Genomic DNA, 21,407 nt, shown 5'->3' with positions numbered 1-21,407 from the left:
GCACTACTATTAATTGCATCAAATTATACAGAACAATTTATTTTGCACCAAACTAGTGTTAGGCATATATAAATGACATATGTAAGGAAGCATGGATAATTATGATGACGAGCTTCTTATGTGACGAGTAGTTGAGTTTGGTTGATGATGTTGTACTTTTATTAATTACACCAAACTATAGTACAATCAACATTTTACCCAAGCTAGCCATAGGCATATGAATGACACAAACGCAGGGAAGCATGGATAACTACGATGGCATCTAAGGCCAGGGTTAGTCTCGGACACAAAATTTACTGATGATGAACTAAGGTCAACTTCAGTTGATATGGCCATGAATTCTGGCTCACTTTGTGAAGCTCTAGATTGTACTGATATAGCTTCAGTAATTTGACGATATCTCGTTCATCCAGGCTTCGATTGTGGCAATTCAAGTTCCATTGGAGAGAGAATTGGATGCCGAATGTCGAACAAGCTTTTTTTTTTTTTTCTTTTTTTGTGCTAAAAATGAATGCTTCATACAATATGAGTATGAATACACTCAATAAAGTTAGAGAACAACAAATTCAGAAGTACTCTGGACAGCTCTCCCTCTCCGGTCTACAGAATACCTCCGGAGTGACGGGCCACATAAAAAGCCACCCAGTCCGCAGTAAAGTTAGCCTTTTTAGAAGAAGTGGTTTCACTTGAAACCTCTAATTCTGTTAATTATGGTAGCATCATCTTTGAAACTAATATGCAGTGGGCTGCTCCATGGCTGCAATTTGAGCGCATTTCTTTCAAAAATATGTATCCATTGGGCATTTGTGAATCGAGTGGCACCTTGTGTTCCTTAATGAATTCATCCCGGAGGCCGAGTGTTCGTCTTGAGTGTGTTCCATCCCACCAGCTGATCTTCACATGAGGCTTAAAGGATCCATATTCATATTTGCTTAAGCACAGTTTTCGTTGCAACCATATGATCCTTCTGAGTTTCGTCGGCGACATCTCGTTATGTAAGTTATTTTGATGAGATCTCTTTTAGATTTTCGTATCCTTGGTTCAAGGTAGTTGACAATTATGAGAACCCTTATCTGCCTCATTGATGGACACGAGATATGGTAGAGTGTCCTATTTCATTATTTAGAATTTATTATATAAAATAGATAAAAATATATTTAATAGAATTAGAGCTGGTCAGATAAAGTTGAAAAGTGCATTTGGAACGGTATACGATAAGTATTTATTGGAAACCTAAAAGAGAACCTATAGAATAACAATAATTGGAGTTTTATTTAAAAAAATTAATTTTTTTATTGCCTAAATTTTAGTTGCTTTAAATGCTTTAAAATGTTTTTTTGTGAGACGTCACCTTCAGAAAAGTTGTGATTCTTCGAAAGAGAAGGTTAGTTTCTGAAAAAATCTAATGTTTTCAAAATATTACATATCTTCGAAACTATTGCATCTTTAAATAGACTTCTCCAAGATTTAAAAAATAATAATCCGATCTTTATTTATTACTAGTGCTCTATCTTTCAAGAGTTTTTTTATATATAATTTTTTCACTTATCAGCTATCTACTTTTTGTTTTTTTAATTTTCCGGGTATTTGCCTCCACAGCGACCGTGTTCGTTAGAGAAAAATCTGGCTGAGACAGGTTATTTTACCTTGAGGACGAGATTACCACAGATCTTTACGTAAGAGGTAAATTACATTTTTAGGGTAGTGTACATCACACGCCTCATTCCAGACAAGCTCTTTTCAATCTTTGAAATTTTTCTACTAAATTATTTTTTATAATACTTCTATAACATAAAGATATAGGCAAAATATTTCCAACAAATAAAGTCTACAATGTTGTATTGCTCATGACGCTGAGCAATAAAGAAAGTACGTAAAAATAATTGAGTGTCATAGAAATGAATATTAAAATGGATGCATGGTAAAATTCAAAAGGATAAATTAAAAAATAAATATATCAGGGGAGCCGTAGGAATTACGCAAACTAAGAATAAAGCCATAAAATTTGATTGAGATGGTACGGATATGTATAATAAAGATACGGAGAAGCCCTTATAAAATTTATGATGATGAAAGTATGATGCAAATATGACTCGGTAAAATCAATCTTATATAGACTGTAAAAGTCTAGAATGGTTATGAATTATGGTTAGGATGATTATAAATTATGGTTTTGTGAACGGTAATAGATTGGGCGTCAAAGCCGTTGGCCAAAGCAGGGAAGCTTGCATTGTAATAGAAAATAGAGAAAGTTTGTAATCTCCACGATAGATTATTAGAGTTCAGCCCTATTTCTGGCAAAACCAGTTTTCGGGGTAATCACCGTTGTAACGCTATTTAACGGCTGTTATTTAACACCATACGATATATTTCCTTATCATCGTAGGGCTCGGCCGAGTTACAAGAAAATATAAATACCCCCCAACCCCCTCCTTTTCTTGACAACTCCACCCTCTCTCTCTCTCTCTCTCTCTTCCCCCCTCTCTTTCGGAATTCCTCTGAAGCTATAATGGCGAAGGCGAGCCCGATCCGGTGGCCGCGGGCGCTGACCGCCTCCCTCTCACCGCGTGGCGACGCCCTCCTCCTCCTCCTCGCCCTCCTCTCCATCCTCTCCCTCATCACCCACGAGCTCTCGCGCCACTCCGCCCTCGCCGCCGCCGACTTCGAGGGCTTCGACGCCGACGACCTCGACGACGCCGACGACGACTCGCACACCCTCCCCTCCTCCTCCCCCCCTCCCCCCACCTCCCTCTCCTCTTCCTCCTCCTCCTCTTCCCCCGAGTCCCACCACGGCCCCCCTCCCCCCTCCGACCCTTCCCATCCCAAGCCCTCCACCCCCCTCGACTTCTGGGACGAGGAAGAGTTCGAGGGCATCCCCGATACCCCCTCCCCATCCGACCCCACCCAATCCCCCGCCGATCCCCTCCCATCCGATCCCACCGCCGTCCCCTCCAAGCCCTCCCCCACAACTCCGCCCTCCCTCCAGTCCTACTCCATCGAAATCGCCTGCATCAGCTTCTTGATCTGCTTCGCCATCAACTACTTCACCGGCCGGCGCCAGAACGAGGCGATCGCCCTCGCATGGGCCGCCAAATTCGCCACCAAGGACTCCATATTCGATAAAAATTTCAGCTTGGTCGGCACCGGAGACGGCAAGGACACGCCGCTGCTGCTTAAGGAGGGGCAGGACGTGTTCAAGTTCTATGCCAGCGGCCGGCGATTCTGCCAAGGCCTGCTGGCCACGATGGAGCTGCGCAGCCGGCACGACCTGATCTCGAGGATGCTTGATCTGGTGTTCCCCAAGAAGGACACGATCACGTTCGAGGTGGTGATGAACGAGGATGCGATGGACCATGTCGTGCTGGCCCTTGCGAGGAAGAAGCTGGCGAAGGCGATGCACAAGGAGGCCACGGACCTGCAGCGGTTTGCCACGCTGGTGACGGCACCGCCGTCAGGGAGGAAGTGGGTTGCTGATGAGCTGATGGTGGTTTCTGAATCAAAGGAGGTCGCTGGGGATCTGATTACTGACGCCGTGCTTGATCAGGTCAGTTCTTTTCGTTATGGCCATGGATTAGACTGGTGACTTATAGAAGTTGTGTGTGTGTGTGTGGACCATAAAGAATCACTTATGAAAGGTAAAAGTTCATCGAGTTTTGATTCCAATTAGTATATGAGGGAAGAAATTAAATTTGACCAGATGTAACATGGTTAACCGTATGACAGGTCCGAGATCTATTGATATAGGGATATCAATTTTTTTATTAAAAAAAAAAACCAGAAAAGGTAACCAATTTTTATATAAGTATTAAAAAAGATGCAGTAAGACATGATGAAGATCCACCTAGGTGTTTTACTAGAACAATATTGTCACGATTTCCTTAACTAAAATTAAGTTTCCTGGTTCATGTTGTGACAATTAATTTTCCACCTGGCCATGTTCTGCTATAGTTATAGAGATGCATGCTTGTTCTGGAATAGTTGTTATAATATATGATGATGGTCTTGAACAGTGACGAGAGTAAAGAGTATTTGTTAGATTTTTCGTTTGAAAAATTGGAACCATGTTGTGAGTAAACGTGTCTATTAATTTTTCATAGTATTTAGTTGGTTGGCTCATGATGAGAAATGAATGGCTGTAATGCTGGTTAAACTTTAAACATGGGAGAACATTCTTGTAGGATTGCAAACTTATTATAGTGTATGTTGAGTGGGAGACTAATTGATTGCATGTCTTATCTACTTCAACTTTTTCCCCCTTATTCATCTTGTCATTGTCTAATTGAAGTGTTCCCCTACAATGTTCACTGGATAACTACATAAGAGATGTTGACTAAGATTCCAAATAAAGGATTTTCTCCAACGATAGATTCCTGATGAAATATATATGAGCTAATGTCTGTAGATTTCTGTTAAAAATTGTAGAACAATGCCTTTTATGCATATAACTTGGCAGGATTTTATCTTCTTGTCCATCAAATTTGACAATTTAATTTTGGTTGGAATTATATAGAAATCTAGGATAACTAATAAATAAAAGTTGCAGTTCTATTAGGTTATAGTTCATGAGGTTCTTTCCCACCCCCAAAGTAAGCAAATAGTTGAAGAAGAAAAGAAAATAGAGGGGCGGGTATGGGTGGCTTTTTGACCTCTGTTATATCGTTTCTTGTAAAATAGATGAAGATTGGATATATCCTTCATACCTAGTTTTTATTTGTTACTTAAAATTTGCATTTTTATTTTTTGTTCATTACTTTTTTTCTTTTTACCAGAATTGGTTTTATTCCTATTCACCATTTTTATTTTGATCAAATTGCGTCTTTCCTGATTATTGATGCATTGAACTACCAAGCATTTTCCCATACCCTTTTTCTTTTTATTTCAAAATTTTTAAAATCATTAACATCTTTTTGCACGATGCTTTTGTCATCTTAGATTGTATTTTTCATTTTGAGAAAATGTCATGCAATGGCATTAAAGTTGACGAACATCACTAATATTCAACTACTTGTTAGTTAATTTAGGGAATAATTATGGATCTAATATACTTTAAGGTTCATTAATGTAATAAACTATTTGTTATTGCCCCATAGAGGAAGATCTTGGCTCCACCATTGCTGTCAATAACAATAATTTTAATTATTCGTAAAGCAAAATATTAAGTAGAACTTTTTGAGTTAATAGCCAAATGGTGTTTATAATTATAACATGCTAAAACTATATTATGTTAGGGAAATTTTGTTAGAAGCATCCACTATGTAAGGTTTGCTTTGCATTATGTTTGTTGAAGAGGGAATTATTTAGTGAAATTTTCTTCACATCTAGCTATTATTTGTATTGATGGAACTAGTGCAAAATAAATTTCTAATGTCCTTCCTCTAATTGAATATTTAGACATATTGATACGAAAGAGTGAAGAGCAAGATTTGAGAAAGATATCCTCAAATTCATGAGATATGAATTGGTGATGAAGAGTACAATTGTGTTACAACTTTGTATTATAAATAGTTAGAAATTTAATTCATGGGTATTTGCATATTCTTTACAATCAATATCTTGGACCTTTCCATTTTGATTTTGGCCCCATGCCTATAAATCCTCGGCAAGGAATATTTTTTCTTTGAAGTTATATTTATAGTTTATGACAGTGTTTCCAGCTTGTTGAATTGATCATCTAAGTTTTCAATTCTAATTAGCTACTCAGATCTCTTTACATCTTACAAAACTATGTATGATAACAAATTATTAAAAAAAATATCATAGATACTATGATCCAATAAGCCTGATAATGAGCTCAGAGTAGCCTATTGCCCATTTGGTTGAGTTGTACCAAGCATGGGCCAAAATAAATAGGCTTTAGATCCAAGATAGGACTCACCTTCATGGTCTAAATTGATCTTGGGTTAGCTTGGGAAAAGCTTATGCTAGCTTCGAATTTGCCTCAGCAAATTTCCCCTCAGTACTTAAAATAATATAATTATCTATTTATATTTGTGTAAGTTATGTACTTGTATATATGTGTTCATGCATGCGTACTGAATTTGTAGACACTTTGGACCATCGATTCAAGATGTAGGGCCCATATTCATTAGAATTAAAGGCTAGTGTTTATTTCCTCAATCTTCCAAATACTTCCCTCCTTTCTATTTTGCCCTTAGCAATTGTGGACCCATCTTGACCTTAGCTACCTATGAATGGATGAATTCAACTATAAACCACCTGCTGTCATTGCTATTCCAGGCCATCTCCACCACTCCCTTCCCTTAGGAAAAAGCCCATTCCACTTGCTCCCGCATCCTCCTCTCCTTGTCCTCCTTTCCACCGAAGTTGCCAAACTCCCTCCTCGTCCTTACACTTTGCAGTCTCCACCATATTTGCCAAATACCACCTTCCTTTCTCCCTGTCTTCGCATTCGCAACTCAGAGGTAGATTGGTCTTGGCTATGACTAGGCATGTCTAAGGCCCTTATGTTTGGGCTCAAGGCTGTAAGTGGTGGCCAGTGCCGATTTATGTGTGTACCATGTGGGGCCAATACTAGTCTTGGTATAAGTAGCACAACACCCAATAAACCCTTTTTTATGCATTTTTCAATTATAAAACAATTTCGAATTTTGAATATTTTAATTTTGTTATTGGATGTCCCTTATCATGGCAGTCTCACCAACACTAGCAATGGAATCCTTATACATGCCTAAACTGGGTTTGCCCTTAACTGATGATTTCAATCCAGGCTTGGGCAAGGCTTGATCAGCCTTCAACAACTTCAAGCTAGGCTCAAGTTAAAATGGTCTAACCTTTAAGCTGCTTTATTTTTAAGTTCTAAGGGTGGGTTCTAAGCTATCCAAACTTTGTATCCTCACTTTGAAAGTGGAGCTTGCTGAACAGTTACACCATGAAGATTTTGAAAAGAGAGAATTAAGCAATTAAGTGTAGTGTCAAAATATCCACCATCTTGAACAATGCACATCCTATGAAACATCATACCTCTAATAGTAATTTCTATGTAGTGAGAATGTAATGACCCTAGCAAATTGATTATCCAAATAGCAAGTTGAACTATAGTGGTATTCATGGATTCAAGACCTCCTCTATTTCCAACTAAAATGTGTCATTACTATTTGTAGTACTAGATGATAAAGATTCATTATAATAGTATGCATGCTAAGTTGATTGTGGCATGTGTAGCGTTGATTCCATCAACCCTATCAACTTTCAAAGTTACTTAGGCCCCTTTTACCTTTCCCTACCCTTCTTTCCTCCTTGTTTATGTGATGATCTCTTAACCAGTTTGATGCTGCTAGATGGAAGAATAATGAGCTTAGGGAATAGCTGATAAAAAATAATCTGTTTAAACTGAGTATGACTAAACTGAACCTCATCAACTCATTACCTTCAAGAATGCTCTCTAAACCTACTATTGACGTTAATGCCTAAATCATCTTTGACTTGGTCACTGCCCTTTAATAAGGTACCTTATTATAAATTCTTCATATCTATTCACAATATATAACTTTATCCATATGGTCAAATCTTTCACTGCAAGGATTTTTAGTCTTTTGGATTTGTAAATGAGCTACTTGATATTTATATGCATAGCCAACCATTGAAGAGCGGAACCTGGAGATGTTTTTCTTTTTTCTTTTTTCTTTTTCTTTTTTTGCAGGGGGGGGGTTGCAATGATGCAAAAAAACTCTTGTATATATTGTGTGGCATTCCTCTCCCCTTCTTTCATTTTCTCCCTCCATTTTCTTCTGCTTCTCTTCCTATTGTTGTGTAATAATGGCATATTAGCAACCCACGTAATCGATAGCTTGGTCTCCACTTCCTTCTCAAGTTGAAGATGCAAACAAATCTTTTAATATGAAAATTACATCCAATTAAATTCAAGCATGCTTTCCTCCATAAGTAAGCAATCCTTAGGTAGTGTGGCATGGACACGGTTACGAGAATCGGATTTCGACACATATCCAAGTGTTTGACTTGGCTAGAGGGAAAAAGAGAGATATGGAGATACATAGGATAACATATAAATTTAACTAAATTATATATTTTAAATATTAAAAAGATATTGTTTATTAAGATCATTCACTGTACATGTTTCTCATTCAATCTTTGCAATTAATTTAAGGATGTTAGCAAAATAATATTTTGCAAAGTTGCTTCAATATCCACATTCTTAACAAATCTCGAGAAAGAATAAATACTCACTCCTAATATCAGTTAGAAGATCAACTCATTATTGGAAGAGTTCAACTTTCTTCCAATCTTTGAAAGCGGATATCAAAGAACTTCATATCCAAGTATTCAATATGTATTTGACTCATATATGCATCCCACACGGATTTTTGGAGCTGGACACGAGTGTCCATGTAATACTATGCTTAGGTAGAAAGAACCCTGTAGGGTTGAGAGTAAATGGCTCATGGGAATTAGAGAGAGAGTGACAGGACTGTGTCTATGGGATTTAGTGAAAGAGAAAGTAAGGAGGAGAGACAGGAGATGGGATATGAAGCCTGGTTGTTTTGTCGCTTTTTTGGCGCAATAAAAAATTGCTCTGCTAAAATTCGTCTTTCATGGTTTCCTTTCCATCTGGAATAGAAATTCAACACATTGACTAGACCTTGTCAAGGATTCAAAAGAAAAGTTAAAGAATGGGGAAAGAAAAATATAAATCCACGAGTATGGCATTAACAATTGACTGTTTTTTCTCCTTTAACTTTTTAAACAATTTTTTTTAACACTTCTGTTTGCCTAATTTTGAATGCAGAATTTTGCTGTTTATACGCACATGTTTGTTCATTCTTTTAGTTTCGAAATGTAAATAATTGAATTGTGTTTGCATATGTGTAACCTTATATACATAACCTGACATGATATTCATGTAGATATTTTTATGCATCCCTCTAGCATAATGGCCTTAAATCTTTCTGTATTCATCTTATTGGTGGATAGGATATAATATTTGGTATCAGAACTTCCCCCCAAGCTCTCTCATGACAATCACCCATCGATCTCTATTTGAGTTCCCTCTATTCAATTCGATCGTTCTATCTATCGATAGTTAATGGATCATGGTGATTTTCAATTTTTAAACTTTAAGATCATAAGTTTTTTTAAAAATATCAAGAGCGACATTAATATATAATTTGCATTTTCCCAAACAAACTTTTGTCATTCTTAGGCATGTTATATATTCTTAACCCCCTCCCCTGGAAAAAGAAAAAGAGAAAACAACAAAACAAATTTTTGGACATACCTATCAGAAAAGCTATAGATGATAGGTTAAACAAGTTGTTGAGTTTTCTAATATTTTATGGCAAGTCATAAAATTGAAATTACAAGTTGTTTAACAACATTGATAAGCAAACCTTGCTCTAAAGGCTACTTAAACATTTTCAAAATATGGTTCTAACCTTTAATCATTTCCTTCACTATCCGCTAAGTGGGAAATTAGGTCTAGAGGATATTGTGAAGTGGTGCGCCATCCTTAATGGAAGAGGTTATCAAATGATTGAACAACCGGGATCAATTTACTTATGATACTTAGTTGACATTCATAAAAAGTATCCAACTCGAATATATTCTTTCTTTTGATTTCCAAATGAATGTTCTTGTCTTGCCTTGAAGGGTGTACTAATTTTTGGAATCTGGTACCAATAAGTATAATCCCTCCTAGAAAAGTGGAACAGATACTTTTAGGAGGGATTACTAGTCTTCCAAATCTTCTATTCGACACAAGAAAAGGGATTTTCCACCATTTTCTTGTGTCGTCTTGTATCGAAATAATAATGATATTTTCTCCACTCTCCTTAAGGAGGAACGTAGAAGGTCTTTAGCTCCTCAACTCCTGAAACCTCCAGTTTAGCCAAAGGCTCGATGAGGCCCTCTGATAGCCTGGTCATTTCAATAGGCTGCTCAGAGGTGATGGGTTCTTTGATGAATTCCCCATGTCATGGGATTTTCTTTCCCTCTTTTCTTTTTATTCCTCTCCATCATTCCTTAAGTCCCATAGGTTTGTTGATACTGTAGAATCTGACTGATTTTCTCATCGAGCGAAGGGTACAAAATTGGAATGAGATGGCATTTGACTGACGTAGATATTCTCCTTTCTATGACATTTTGCACCATGTAATATATTCATTCACTTCTCTTGTTTCTTCAAAAATTCCTTGACTAAATATAGGGGGAAGTTTCATGTTTTAAACAGATATAATAGCTTCATTGCCACACACTAATTAGTCATGCGCAAGCCACATCCTCTAAATGAACACTGGAGATTCCTAGTCACAACAGCATTATGAATCCTCCCTTACACATTTATTAAAACAAATTTTGATACGTCTCTGAAACTTACATTGCCTAATTAACCCTATAAAAACATTCTCGCAGAATTGAAATACCTATGCTCTACATGATCTGATCGTTGTTTCTTTACATACAGAGATTAATCGGTAAATCACAAATTATCTCCATGAGTACAACTGTTTGAACATTCACTATAAGAGACATCCGGCATCTAATCATATGCAAGCACAGCTAGTACTCGTACATGACTAACAGGCCACCTAATCAAATCCTCCATTCACCATTCAGGCAACCACTCTATTTTCAATTCTGCAACAGCAAATAATAATATCATCCTGTAACTAACCATGAATCTTGTAATATCTTAAGATAATATTGTACCTCCTATGAAAGGCTTCCTTATGTGGTATCAACCCTTGCAATACTTTTGTATCCAGATGCAGGTTAGTTCGTGAAGCTCTTAACTTTGTTGCAATGGCCTCTAATTACTCCATTCCTCTATTGGACAGCCTATTGAAACTCGCATCAGCATCTAGCATGCACCATTCTCTTCCTGATGCAACTCAACCCATTGTGCTAACTTACTAGGTTTTGTTTTTATTATTATTTGTCTTTTATAACACAGGAAATACCTGTAAAGATTTCTCTAATCACTATATCGTCTCTTTATTTCCACAATCTTCAGCAAAGGCCAACCAGACATATTTTCCTAAGAATGCCACAGAAAACACTTCAAAGCTGAAGTGGTGGAGGCATCATTTTTGAATCAGGAGATCCTCTCTACATCTAATATGAAGGGCATTTAATATTAGAACTTTTCTCTTGCTGCTAAGTGAATAGCAGAGTTTTGGATGGAAAATTATCTCTGAGGAAATGCGAAAGCTCTGAAATATGAGGAAGATGAAGGGACTTATAATTGAAGCTATGTCCATATCTATATATAATATGAAGGGCATTTGATATTAGAACTTTGCTCTTGCCGCGAAGTGAATAACAGAGTTTTGGATGGAAAGTATCTCCGAGGAATTGCAATAGTTTTGGAATGTGAGGAGGATGAGGGGGCTTATAATTGAAGCTATGTTCATGTCTACTGTGGAAGAGTAATAATAAGTTGGAGGAGACCTTTGGAAGGACGTCACTTCCATAGCAGCAAAGAAGATAGACAATTCATTTGGCTATGACCTCTGGGTTGTAATGAAATGTGCTTCTAGTGAGCATACTTGAAAATTAAAATTACTGGAAGCATTGTTTCCAACTTGAAGCATAGCAGAATGTTTGTGTATGTCAATCTTCTCATTGTGCAGAATGGTGTTCACATCCCTTCTGAAAGGCTCAATAAGTGTGCTTGGATGCACTTTTGTGTCATCTCCTCAAGTCTTTCTCTAAAGTTGCTATTCTATAGTGATATATTCTGAAATCCTAGTGGTTAAGTTACGAGTATTATCTCACCATAATCATTTTGCTTGGCCTCATTAGTCAAGAGAAGCATTTACTAACACCGTTCTCAAAAGCTACTTTTGGCGAGTTAACACCTTTAGTTGCTTATTCAGGAGAAAGTGTGGGTGCAATGAAGTGGATATGTTAGAAATAGACAAAGTAATGAAGCTTTTAGGAAGTCGATGTGGATTCTAGATTCATAAGTGGGTGAATCACTATACATGGAAGATTGTGGCTGCTAGGATTAACACTATTTTCATCATTACCCAGCTTTCACATGGAGGAGTCACAATGATGACCAGAAGCATTGCAATGTCCATTATAGCCATGTTAATCATCTTTTGTCATTTTAACGTAATTGAAACATCAATGGGACTTCCTAAAACTTATAAATTTTGAAGCCTTAGAAATGAATAACTGATGGCTTTAGTAAAAGCATGACCTCTCTGCTGTGTTGTGGATCTCAGTCTCCTTATACAATAATTTGGGAGTTGTAGTTTTTTTTTCCTTTTTGGAGCAGCTCATTTATTAATAGGCTTGAAAAATCTTGCAACATGGCTCTGGTTGCTATCAAAACCTACTTTAGCAATGGAATGATAGAAGTAGGGTTTGCATGGTTGCTTGCATCTTTCATGGATGGTGATTTTTCTTACAAATATAACCAGCTATATTACACATAGTTTCCTTCTATTTTTTGTTTTTTTTGACAAATGGAATTTTACGATTTCCAGAATGAATATTTGAATTGGTTTAATAGGATTGAGCTTTTGTACATGGAAGACAGATAGCAATGCTACTTGTGAGACACATTTCTGAAACAAACTGCTGATGTCTTTAGATGTTAGGTAACATTGAATCATCTCTCTCTCTCTCTCTCTCTCAGACACACTCCCAAAAGAATTTGCTGCTAAACCTAGTTGCCAGTTGCTCTGCTAGATCTTCATGTGGAAATAATTTCCTTGATAGATTTGTTTATGGATAGAATTTTGTATCAATTAGTCTGTGTCAGTGCACATAATCCAAGTTGCTTCTACAACCTGTTATCTCACAGGTTTTCGGGGAGAAGGCATTAGAGAAACTTGGGAAGTGGTTCGTCTCGCTGCATTTCTCCGACCAACAATCAGGCTCTCATAAGAAGATTCTCATGTTTAAATTTGTACTTCCAGATGCCAACAACATGGCTGACATGACGCGACTGGTTACTCTCATTCCATATTATATCGATTTGATTGGACGCTACAAACTAAGTTCTCATGTAGGTTTTTTTTGGCATATTGGTTTGAAATATGTGCTTGATTTCATGCACAATGTTAACTCTTGGTATTCATATGTGTTGCAGGCCCACTCTAAAACTGAAGCTGCTAGAGCAAAAGCAGCTCAAGAGACATTCAAAGAACTTCAAAATGTCAGGCAGGAAGCACTGCAGAAAAGAAAGGCCGAAAAGAAAAAGTTGATGGCAGATACTGAGGCCAAGCTTAGTGCTGAGGCACTTCGCAAAAGGGAAGAGAAAGACCGTGCTCGACAAATGAAGAAGTCAATGCCGAGAATTAAGATGCTCCGCTCATAGATATTCTACTTGCATGGGTTGCTGGGGCTTGTTGCATCTTTACACTTAATGCATAGCTTAAACTTGAAGCAAAGTTGTATTCTTCTGCATAACTGCTCCATGGGAACACTTATGCTGCTCTTGTTTCTTTTAATTTGTGAATTTCTAGGTCGTGGCAACTAAACCACTACCACAGGAGATCCTGTCAATGCTTTCAGCAGATTATTGGGGCCTCTAGGAGGCTGTTTCGCAGATCACCAATGCTGCTGCTTTGCATGGCTGGTCCAGTTATCATTTGAACTGATTTACGTGTGTAGTTTAGCACAACTGCTTCAGCAAATCCTGTAGTGTAGCATATTTGAATTTTGCTGTTACCTGTGGTGTGTTAGCCGAGACTCATCAATACATCAAGTATTATGAACTCATTTAGAATTATGAGCTGCATCAGCTGATTCTTAAGCTGTTAGAGCTTCTATTTTATTCAGCTTATTAGTTCTTGCAGTTAGCATTACCAGATCACGGCGGCATGCTTCGCCAATGTACTCGCCAGGAGTTTGCTGTCTACTCTGAGAACCTTGGAAAGGCAATGCTTCAGCAGTGTACTCACCATGGAGTTGGCTTGGATGGTAGACTAGATAATTGTCTGCTGTATTACTGTCTTGTAATGCCTATATGCTACTTGAGAACCTCTGTGATGGCCACAGATAACCATGATCATTTTCCCTGACTGATTATCTCGAGAACTTATGGTGATAATCATCTAGAGTATTATAAGCCATATTGGTCAGTATGTAATGCAAACTTTGGAGGTAGAGCTTTGTTGTCCTCCCCATTTTCCTTTTTAACTCCACCCTGTTCATTTATACCAAAAAGAAGAAACAGAAAAGGGAAAAAAATCTTGCCTTCTTGTGGAACACACTATTGATAAAGCAAACAAACAATTCATTCCACCAACTTCGAACCTTTTCGCCTATCAACTGACGATCGGGCAGGCTATTCATTTAATAATACAATTAGCCTAATTTGTGAATGTCGGTGAAGTAAAGAAATGCAGGATGACCGAAAAGGAGCTTATGGAAATTTTATCATATATAAATCAAAATGAACTTTTGATCAACCATGTCAGATATAACAAAACTAGCATCATTTCTTGCTTTTTTTTCTTATAAGTAAGGCTAAAGTCAAGCAAAAATAATTGAATGAAAAAAAAAAAGAAGAACACCCCTCTTCCGGACTAGCACTCCTATCTTTCCTCTTTTTGAAGTAGATTTATCAGCTCCATGAGTCATTAGAAAGAAGGTGAAAGGCCCACCACTTCCACTTTTTCATTCATGGCCTATTTATTTGATTGATCTCCCTTCGTATTCATTTGATCTGAGGCTGAAAAGAAAGCATTCATAAAAAGAAAGGTTCTTTTATGCAATGCATAACGGGCGGGCCTTCTGTGGATTCTTGTGGCATTTGTCTTCTTTTATATATTTCATTTTTTTTTTTAATAAATGCATCTCTATGGGTTTGTTTGGTTAGGGTAGGAAATCATTAGAAAAATGATTGTGAAAGAAAAAAAAAATAATCATGTTTAGTTGGTGGAAAAATTATTTAAAAAAATGGCATCAAAAAAAGATAATTATGATTGATTACAGGTAATCTTATATGGAAATACTGCTAAATTTTTAACATGTCTTTAAATAAATAATTTAGATAATAACACTTTATTCAGTCCATTCGGTAGTCATTTATGGTCCATTTATATAAATACTATCAATATCAGTCATTTTGAATATTGAAATATATTTAGATAAGCTAATAAATATTTTTAAATTAATTAAACATATATTAGAAAATATGTTTCTTCTTACAAATAAATATATTAATTATTAATAAATCACATGTTAGATTTATTGATAATCAATAAATATTTGTCAAATTTTGTTAATAATTAATATTTTTAATAAATATCAATATATTTTTATTTATAAATATTATTAATCAATATTAATATATTTATAATATATTAATATTATATTAATATAGATATTAATATGATTAATATAATATAGATGAGTGTATTTTTGTCAAGATATGAGATTGTTAGATTACCACCACTTAATAATCCAGCGAATCTATTTATTTTTTAGATTTTTTTGCATGAATACCCTTCCAAATATCAAATTTTGCATTAATACCCTCTCGAGATTAATATTTATATGAATACTCGTAAAACATTTGTTTTGCTATTTTATCCTTTTTTTATATATGTTTTTGCACATGTATCCACGTCATCTAATGCAGTTAAAAAATTAAAGATTTCAAATTAAAATAACTAAAATAGTCTTAATAGGTAGATGTGTAAAATATATATATATATATAAGGCGATCGCAATGGAGGACAAAAAAGTAATTTCAAAATTTTATTTTATTAAAATAAATATAGTTTTTATTAATGGTGTTAGAAGAATCGTTATATTATGAGCATTTGTGCAAAAACAGTATTTTATGAGAATAGATAAATAAATATAAATTTTGAGAAAGTATTCAAATTTTTAGAAAGAATGTTTTTTTTTTCTTTTTCTTTTTCTTTTTTTTGTGTGAGAGACTCAGTTCATGCAAAGATTTGGTACAGCTAACGGCGGGGGATTGTCGGCTCCTCCGGACTCCCAACTTCTCTTCCAAATCACAATGGGGTTTGGTTTGGACTTTGGCGGACTCGCGAGACGTGCCTTCCCTTTCTAAACAATTTCGCGGGGTTGGTGGGGTTTGGTGGCTTCAGGGTTGGTGGGAGAGAATAAGAACTCGGACATTGGGAAGAATTCGGCAGAACTCGCGTGTTCCCCCATACTCAGCTACCCCCACATGGAGGCCTCTCACTCCTTGCTCTCCTCCTCTTCTTCTTGCCTTCCCCTCCCCTCTCGATCCCGAATTCCCCTCCGATCCCTTCCGGGCTCCAATCTTTCGAAAGCCCTGTCCTTCTCCAGATCCGTCGAGTTCTCCTCCTCTGCTTCCATTCGCTTCGGAGACTCCTGGGACCGGAGGGGGGGACGCCTTCCATCGGTCAAAGCTAGCGCAAGATCGGCGCTTTCCGCGGATCCGATGGCGTCCGTTGATCCCACGGTGAGCCCGAGGGTGAGCTCCGTGAAACCCTCGAAGACCATGGCCATCACCGACCAGGCGACCGCCCTCGTCCAGTCCGGCGTGCCCGTCATTGGGCTGGCGGCCGGGGAGCCGGATTTCGATACCCCCGCCGCCATTTCTGAGGTGAATCTCTTGGAACTGTTTGGTGATCTTGATCTGGATTGAGGAAGGTTTGGATCTTTTTGAATCGGTCTTGTTGGGTCGTTCAGGCTGGAATCAATGCTATTCGACAAGGTTACACGAGGTACACGCCGAATGCCGGAACTTTGGAGCTGAGGAAGGCGATTTGCCACAAATTCCAGGGTTGGTGGATTTGAGCTTAACTTAAAAGCTGGTTATTTGAAAGTTTGGATACTTATTGATGCTTCTTTTTGGGTGGTGGCAGAGGAGAATGGTTTATCATACACGCCCGATCAGATTTTGGTGAGCAATGGAGCCAAGCAGTCTATCATGCAAGCCGTGCTTGCAGTTTGTTCGCCAGGGGATGAGGTGAAGTCTTGGTTTCATTTCAGTTGTGTGAATGATGTGTTTCGGTGCTTCATTGTTACTCATGTTGTTGGGGGATTTTTAAGCTTTTGCCTTGCTTTCTCCTTTGGTTCTATTAACTGAGTATTAGTGAGACTAATGAAAATTGAAACCTTTTCTATTATTTTAGAATTATGAAAATGAGTTGTTTCCCTTTCAAAAGTTCCTTGTTTGCTTGTTTGGCCATGATTGGGAACAAACAAGCAACCTCTTTGTCCTTATGTTCAACTTACAGCAATATATGATATCAGTTGAAAGGATAAAGTTGTACATAATCGGCATTGACTTGACAATATGATTAGACTACTTGCAAATGTTACTTGTAGTTCTCATGCTGATGGAGTTCTCTGGAGGAAGAATATGTTGAAGTTTGTCTACTGTTTAATTTTATATTTATAGTGTGCATCATGTCATATGAAACAACATAACCTTAATCTGAACCTTATTCTTAAATGTTATAGATGCTTCATAGAAATGTTTGTTGCTTTTTGCCTGTTCTCTCACATCATTTTCCACTATTTTCTTATCCAGGTCATAATTCCGGCTCCATATTGGGTCAGCTATCCTGAGATGGCTAGGTTGGCTGATGCAGCACCAGTAATTATTTCCACAAACATATCAGATAATTTTCTTCTTAAACCAGAGGCCCTTGCTTCAAAGCTCAATGAGAAATCAAGGTTGCTGATTCTGTGTTCTCCATCTAATCCTACCGGCTCTGTTTATCCAAAGGAGCTGCTTGAGGAGATAGCTGATATAGTAAGGAAGCATCCAAGGCTCCTGGTAAGCTTTTCAGAGAGGGCTTGCACATATGTATATACTAGAACAACAAAGTTCACAAGAAATCCGTATCATATTATAGATACTGAGCTTAGTGTTTACTACAATTTGCCTTTCAGGTATTATCTGATGAGATATATGAGCATATTATTTACCCACCAGCAAAACACACAAGCTTTGCTTCATTGCCTGGAATGTGGGAAAGAACTTTGACTGTGAACGGATTTTCTAAGGTAATCAATTGTTTATGTGGATTTCTTCGATTGGTTTAGCACAGTCAAAATGTATGGAGTACCAAGCCAAGGGTTCATTCCTTCAAGCTCTTGGCTGTGACATTTTAATGAAACCATAGCTTCATACACCTTATAGTCCATGTGGGATTTTAACATGCTTTCATTCTTAGCTTAATTTCTACCCAGCAGGCACTAAATCCAATCATACACAGCTTTTACTATAGCACAAACATATGCTTCTTCAGGCTTGAAAGTTTATAATATTTGTACAAATTGTCAGCTGAAGTCTGATGTGCATGTCTGTAGGCTTTTGCGATGACTGGTTGGCGACTTGGATACCTTGCTTGTCCTAAACACTTTGTAGCTGCATGTGGAAAGATCCAAAGCCAGGTAAATTGTTTCCCCACTCACCTGTTATCGTTCTTCTTATAAAGTCCTGCTAAATAGGCTATTCATAAGTTAGTCAATATCTCTGAATGTTCCTGATAACTCACATGCTACGTTTCTGTCGTAGATCTAATTTAAAAATGGCATAGCTAACAAGCCTTGTCACGACCACATGGGTTGGCTTGGCAAGTGTCATGTTGCTGTGCTTTTCTATTAATAATCACCAACCATGATGATGAACAGCAAACCTTGTTTGGCGGTGGTATTTTTGTGGAGGGTTTTGGCAGGAGGGGAATAGAAGTTGTGTAAAGGTGAAGCAGTTTAGTATGCAACAGAGTGTAAAGTTTGACAAAACTAATTTGTAAATATCTTGTTTCTCTATTATAAAATATGCGTTCCTTAATTATATTTCTAGCACAAGCAAAGGACCCGAGAGATGCATGGGAATAATTTATCATGTATCGGAATTATAAAAGTTTAATAGGGGTGCACATGAGGTTGAATTTGGAAGTTAAGTCAGGTAAAAGCTTTTGTTTCACATGCAAGCGAATGAAAATTAACATATGCATTTTGATTGGGATGTAGAACTGTGAGAGTCAAACCAAACCATCTAAAAGATAATGTAATTAATGGTGGTACAAAAAATGTTGTTCAAACAGTTTATTGGGACAATATAAATTAGATTTCTATAGTAGCTCAATTGGCTGACTTGTAGAGGAATTTAAAAAACATTGAGGGATAGTCTCAAATGTTTGTCGATTGCTATAGAGGAGAAAGCATACTTCCAAACTTCTCTATTTCTTCAGTAAAGTTGCATTTTGAATTTTCCAGTGTTGGTGTACAAAAGATTGAAGAAAGTATGAATATGTTGTAGAAGGCATAATTGTTGAAGCAATTTTCTCATGATGAAAATTACCTGAAGAGTCCGAGTCTAGCTAGATCACAGTCTAAATTAAATTTCAAGGTATGGGTTGAATACTAAATGAAAGACAAAATAACAAAAGAAAGTTCTAATCCTTACTTGACATGACTTGAACCCAAGGGCATATGTTTTATAACCGAGTATAAATAAAGATTTGGCCTCAAATTTGCTCCAAGATAGATCTCATCTAATCAAATCCCATCAATTGGTTTTAAATGGACGAAATTTTGTGTGATTAAAGTTTGCTCAAGAGTTCGAGTCTAGCTAGCTCATACCGCCTAATTGAAACCTCAAAGTAGAACAGGAACCATCTAAATCCACTAAATGATGGGTCAAATATAATTCTAAATTTTACTTGGTCCAACATGACTCGACCAACCTAATCAAATTTGAAATTTTGAATTAGGATTGGGTTAACAATTTAGTTGCATAGGTTAATTAATGGGTTGGATCGAGTTAAAGGTTAGGGATTTTGTTGGTTGGGCTGGGCTTGGTTGGTCTTTAGCTTAAACCAACTGCAGATTGCATCCCAGTAGGAAGAGATGCAGGTTTGAGTCTGAGGAACAGACGAACAGTGGATTTTTCCCCTTTAGCTTTTCTCCGAGATTTGAGAGGGGGTGTTTTCTCACTCTTATCCGTTTTATATGTATGTGGAGATCTACCCTGCTAAATAAAACCTTGTCAAGTTCAAATATACTTGCTTACTCGCACCATCTTTTTATTGTAGCAACTAATAAGTTCATATATCTTAAGTCTGATTTTTATGACGGGTTTATAGTGATCGCAAAGGTCGAAATTTGTTTATATATCTGTTCTACTTTCACTATCTATACATCAGTGGCTAATACCAAAGACGTGTGGGATTATTGCAGTCTACCTCAGGTGCTAGTAGCATTTCTCAGAAAGCAGGCCTTGCTGCTTTAGGCTTGGGTTATGCTGGTGGTGAAGCAGTCTCCACCATGGTGAGAGCATTCCAAGAGCGCCGAGACTTCCTTGTTAAAAGCTTTAGAGAACTGGAGGGCGTCAAGATATCAGAGCCCCAGGTAAACCAGCATAATTCTGGTTAACATAGTTCAATTAAAGCTCCTGCTTTAAGAAATTAATTTAAGCTTCAATAACAATTAATTTATTGCAGGGTGCTTTTTATTTGTTCGTGGACTTCAGCTCCTACTACGGAGCTGAAGTTGAAGGGTTTGGCATTATCAAGGACTCTGAATCCCTTTGCCGGTTCCTCTTGGACAAGGCACAAGTATGTTCAGTTAGAATTAGTGTAGTTTCTGAGCTGAGTAATAGTAGAATGTCCTATGACATAATTGTGGTTTGTATTGGCAGGTTGCACTCGTCCCGGGTGATGCATTTGGAGATGATAAGTGCATCCGAATATCCTATGCTGCATCCCTATCGACGCTACAAGCAGCAGTGGGAAAAATAAAAGAAGCCATGATTCTTCTCAAGCCCCCTATCCCTGTTTCGTAATCAGAATGGTTAAAGGGCATGCTCTTCGTTGTTGTAGCTTTATGATAAAATGTCTGAAATTATTAATTTAATTTCTGACTTTAGCTTCAGGAAATTACATGGCAAGAATGCATAATAAATTGTTTGTGTTACAAATTTGATGCATTATTATTCTTATATTTTGAAAATCTGTAACCATTTCGAGGTTTCAGTGGACAAAGGAATTCTCCAGTTTGTTTCTCAATATGAACTTATCATTCATCATGAAAATTATTTGCAAAATAATTTTCTTTCTTTTAATATATGATATGTTTATGAGGTTTAGATTAAAGATCTAAATTATTGATCCTACAGTTAAAATGTTTGTGCTGCCTTTCATAAATCTACCTTTGTTGTTTTTACCATCTTCCACGAGAGATGTATTTATTTATTTATTACTCTCGGTAAACAAGCAATGCCATGCCACACCATTAAATTCTAGCTCCATTCTTGTCCTTTGTGGTAGTGGCAGTGGAAATTGGAACAAAAATTTTCTGGTGCGTGCACCAAAGATCGTATGGAATGGCCTGCCTTTTTTTTTTTCTATGTATCCTATTACGTCCATTTTAAAGTGAAAATTGAAAAATCAAAGTGGGATGGGACTCCTACTTTAATGGGGTTCATCTGTCTTGTGGCTTAATATATATATATA

The 21,407-nt window shown here is 37.1% G+C and overlaps 2 protein-coding genes across 2 annotated transcripts; both read left to right on the top strand.

Moving 5' to 3' along the window:
• Positions 1–2,449: 2,449 nt before the first annotated feature.
• Positions 2,450–13,720, top strand: LOC120106330 (uncharacterized protein At5g49945-like). The gene is made up of 3 exons (XM_039119322.1): positions 2,450–3,544; positions 12,791–12,994; positions 13,079–13,720. The coding sequence occupies exons 1-3, from the start codon at positions 2,510–2,512 to the stop codon at positions 13,304–13,306; spliced, it is 1,467 nt and encodes a 488-aa protein (XP_038975250.1). The 5' UTR covers positions 2,450–2,509; the 3' UTR covers positions 13,307–13,720.
• A 2,274-nt stretch (positions 13,721–15,994) lies between these two features.
• Positions 15,995–20,986, top strand: LOC103702661 (bifunctional aspartate aminotransferase and glutamate/aspartate-prephenate aminotransferase-like). Its single transcript, XM_008785179.4, has 9 exons — positions 15,995–16,540; positions 16,627–16,720; positions 16,803–16,906; positions 17,474–17,722; positions 17,839–17,952; positions 18,259–18,342; positions 20,134–20,304; positions 20,397–20,510; positions 20,594–20,986. Exons 1-9 carry the CDS (start codon positions 16,139–16,141, stop codon positions 20,735–20,737), a joined length of 1,476 nt encoding a protein of 491 aa, XP_008783401.2. The 5' UTR covers positions 15,995–16,138; the 3' UTR covers positions 20,738–20,986.
• The last annotated feature ends 421 nt before the right edge of the window (positions 20,987–21,407 follow it).

This window comes from Phoenix dactylifera, unplaced genomic scaffold, assembly GCF_009389715.1.
Source record: "Phoenix dactylifera cultivar Barhee BC4 unplaced genomic scaffold, palm_55x_up_171113_PBpolish2nd_filt_p 000528F, whole genome shotgun sequence".
Taxonomy (NCBI): domain Eukaryota; kingdom Viridiplantae; phylum Streptophyta; class Magnoliopsida; order Arecales; family Arecaceae; genus Phoenix; species Phoenix dactylifera.
The sequence above is the reverse complement of the archived record's forward strand: the minus strand, read 5'-3'. Positions and strand labels throughout refer to the sequence as shown.

Bases quoted from the DNA above. Each gene is read 5' to 3' on its own strand.
- LOC103702661 (XM_008785179.4), top strand. From the start codon at position 16,139: ATGGAGGCCTCTCACTCCTTGCTCTCCTCCTCTTCTTCTTGCCTTCCC. The intron at 17,723-17,838 runs GTAAGCTTTTCA...TTTGCCTTTCAG, and splicing joins GGAAGCATCCAAGGCTCCTG to GTATTATCTGATGAGATATA. The intron at 17,953-18,258 runs GTAATCAATTGT...GCATGTCTGTAG, and splicing joins CTGTGAACGGATTTTCTAAG to GCTTTTGCGATGACTGGTTG.
- LOC120106330 (XM_039119322.1), top strand. From the start codon at position 2,510: ATGGCGAAGGCGAGCCCGATCCGGTGGCCGCGGGCGCTGACCGCCTCC. The intron at 3,545-12,790 runs GTCAGTTCTTTT...GTTATCTCACAG, and splicing joins CTGACGCCGTGCTTGATCAG to GTTTTCGGGGAGAAGGCATT. The intron at 12,995-13,078 runs GTAGGTTTTTTT...TATGTGTTGCAG, and splicing joins GCTACAAACTAAGTTCTCAT to GCCCACTCTAAAACTGAAGC.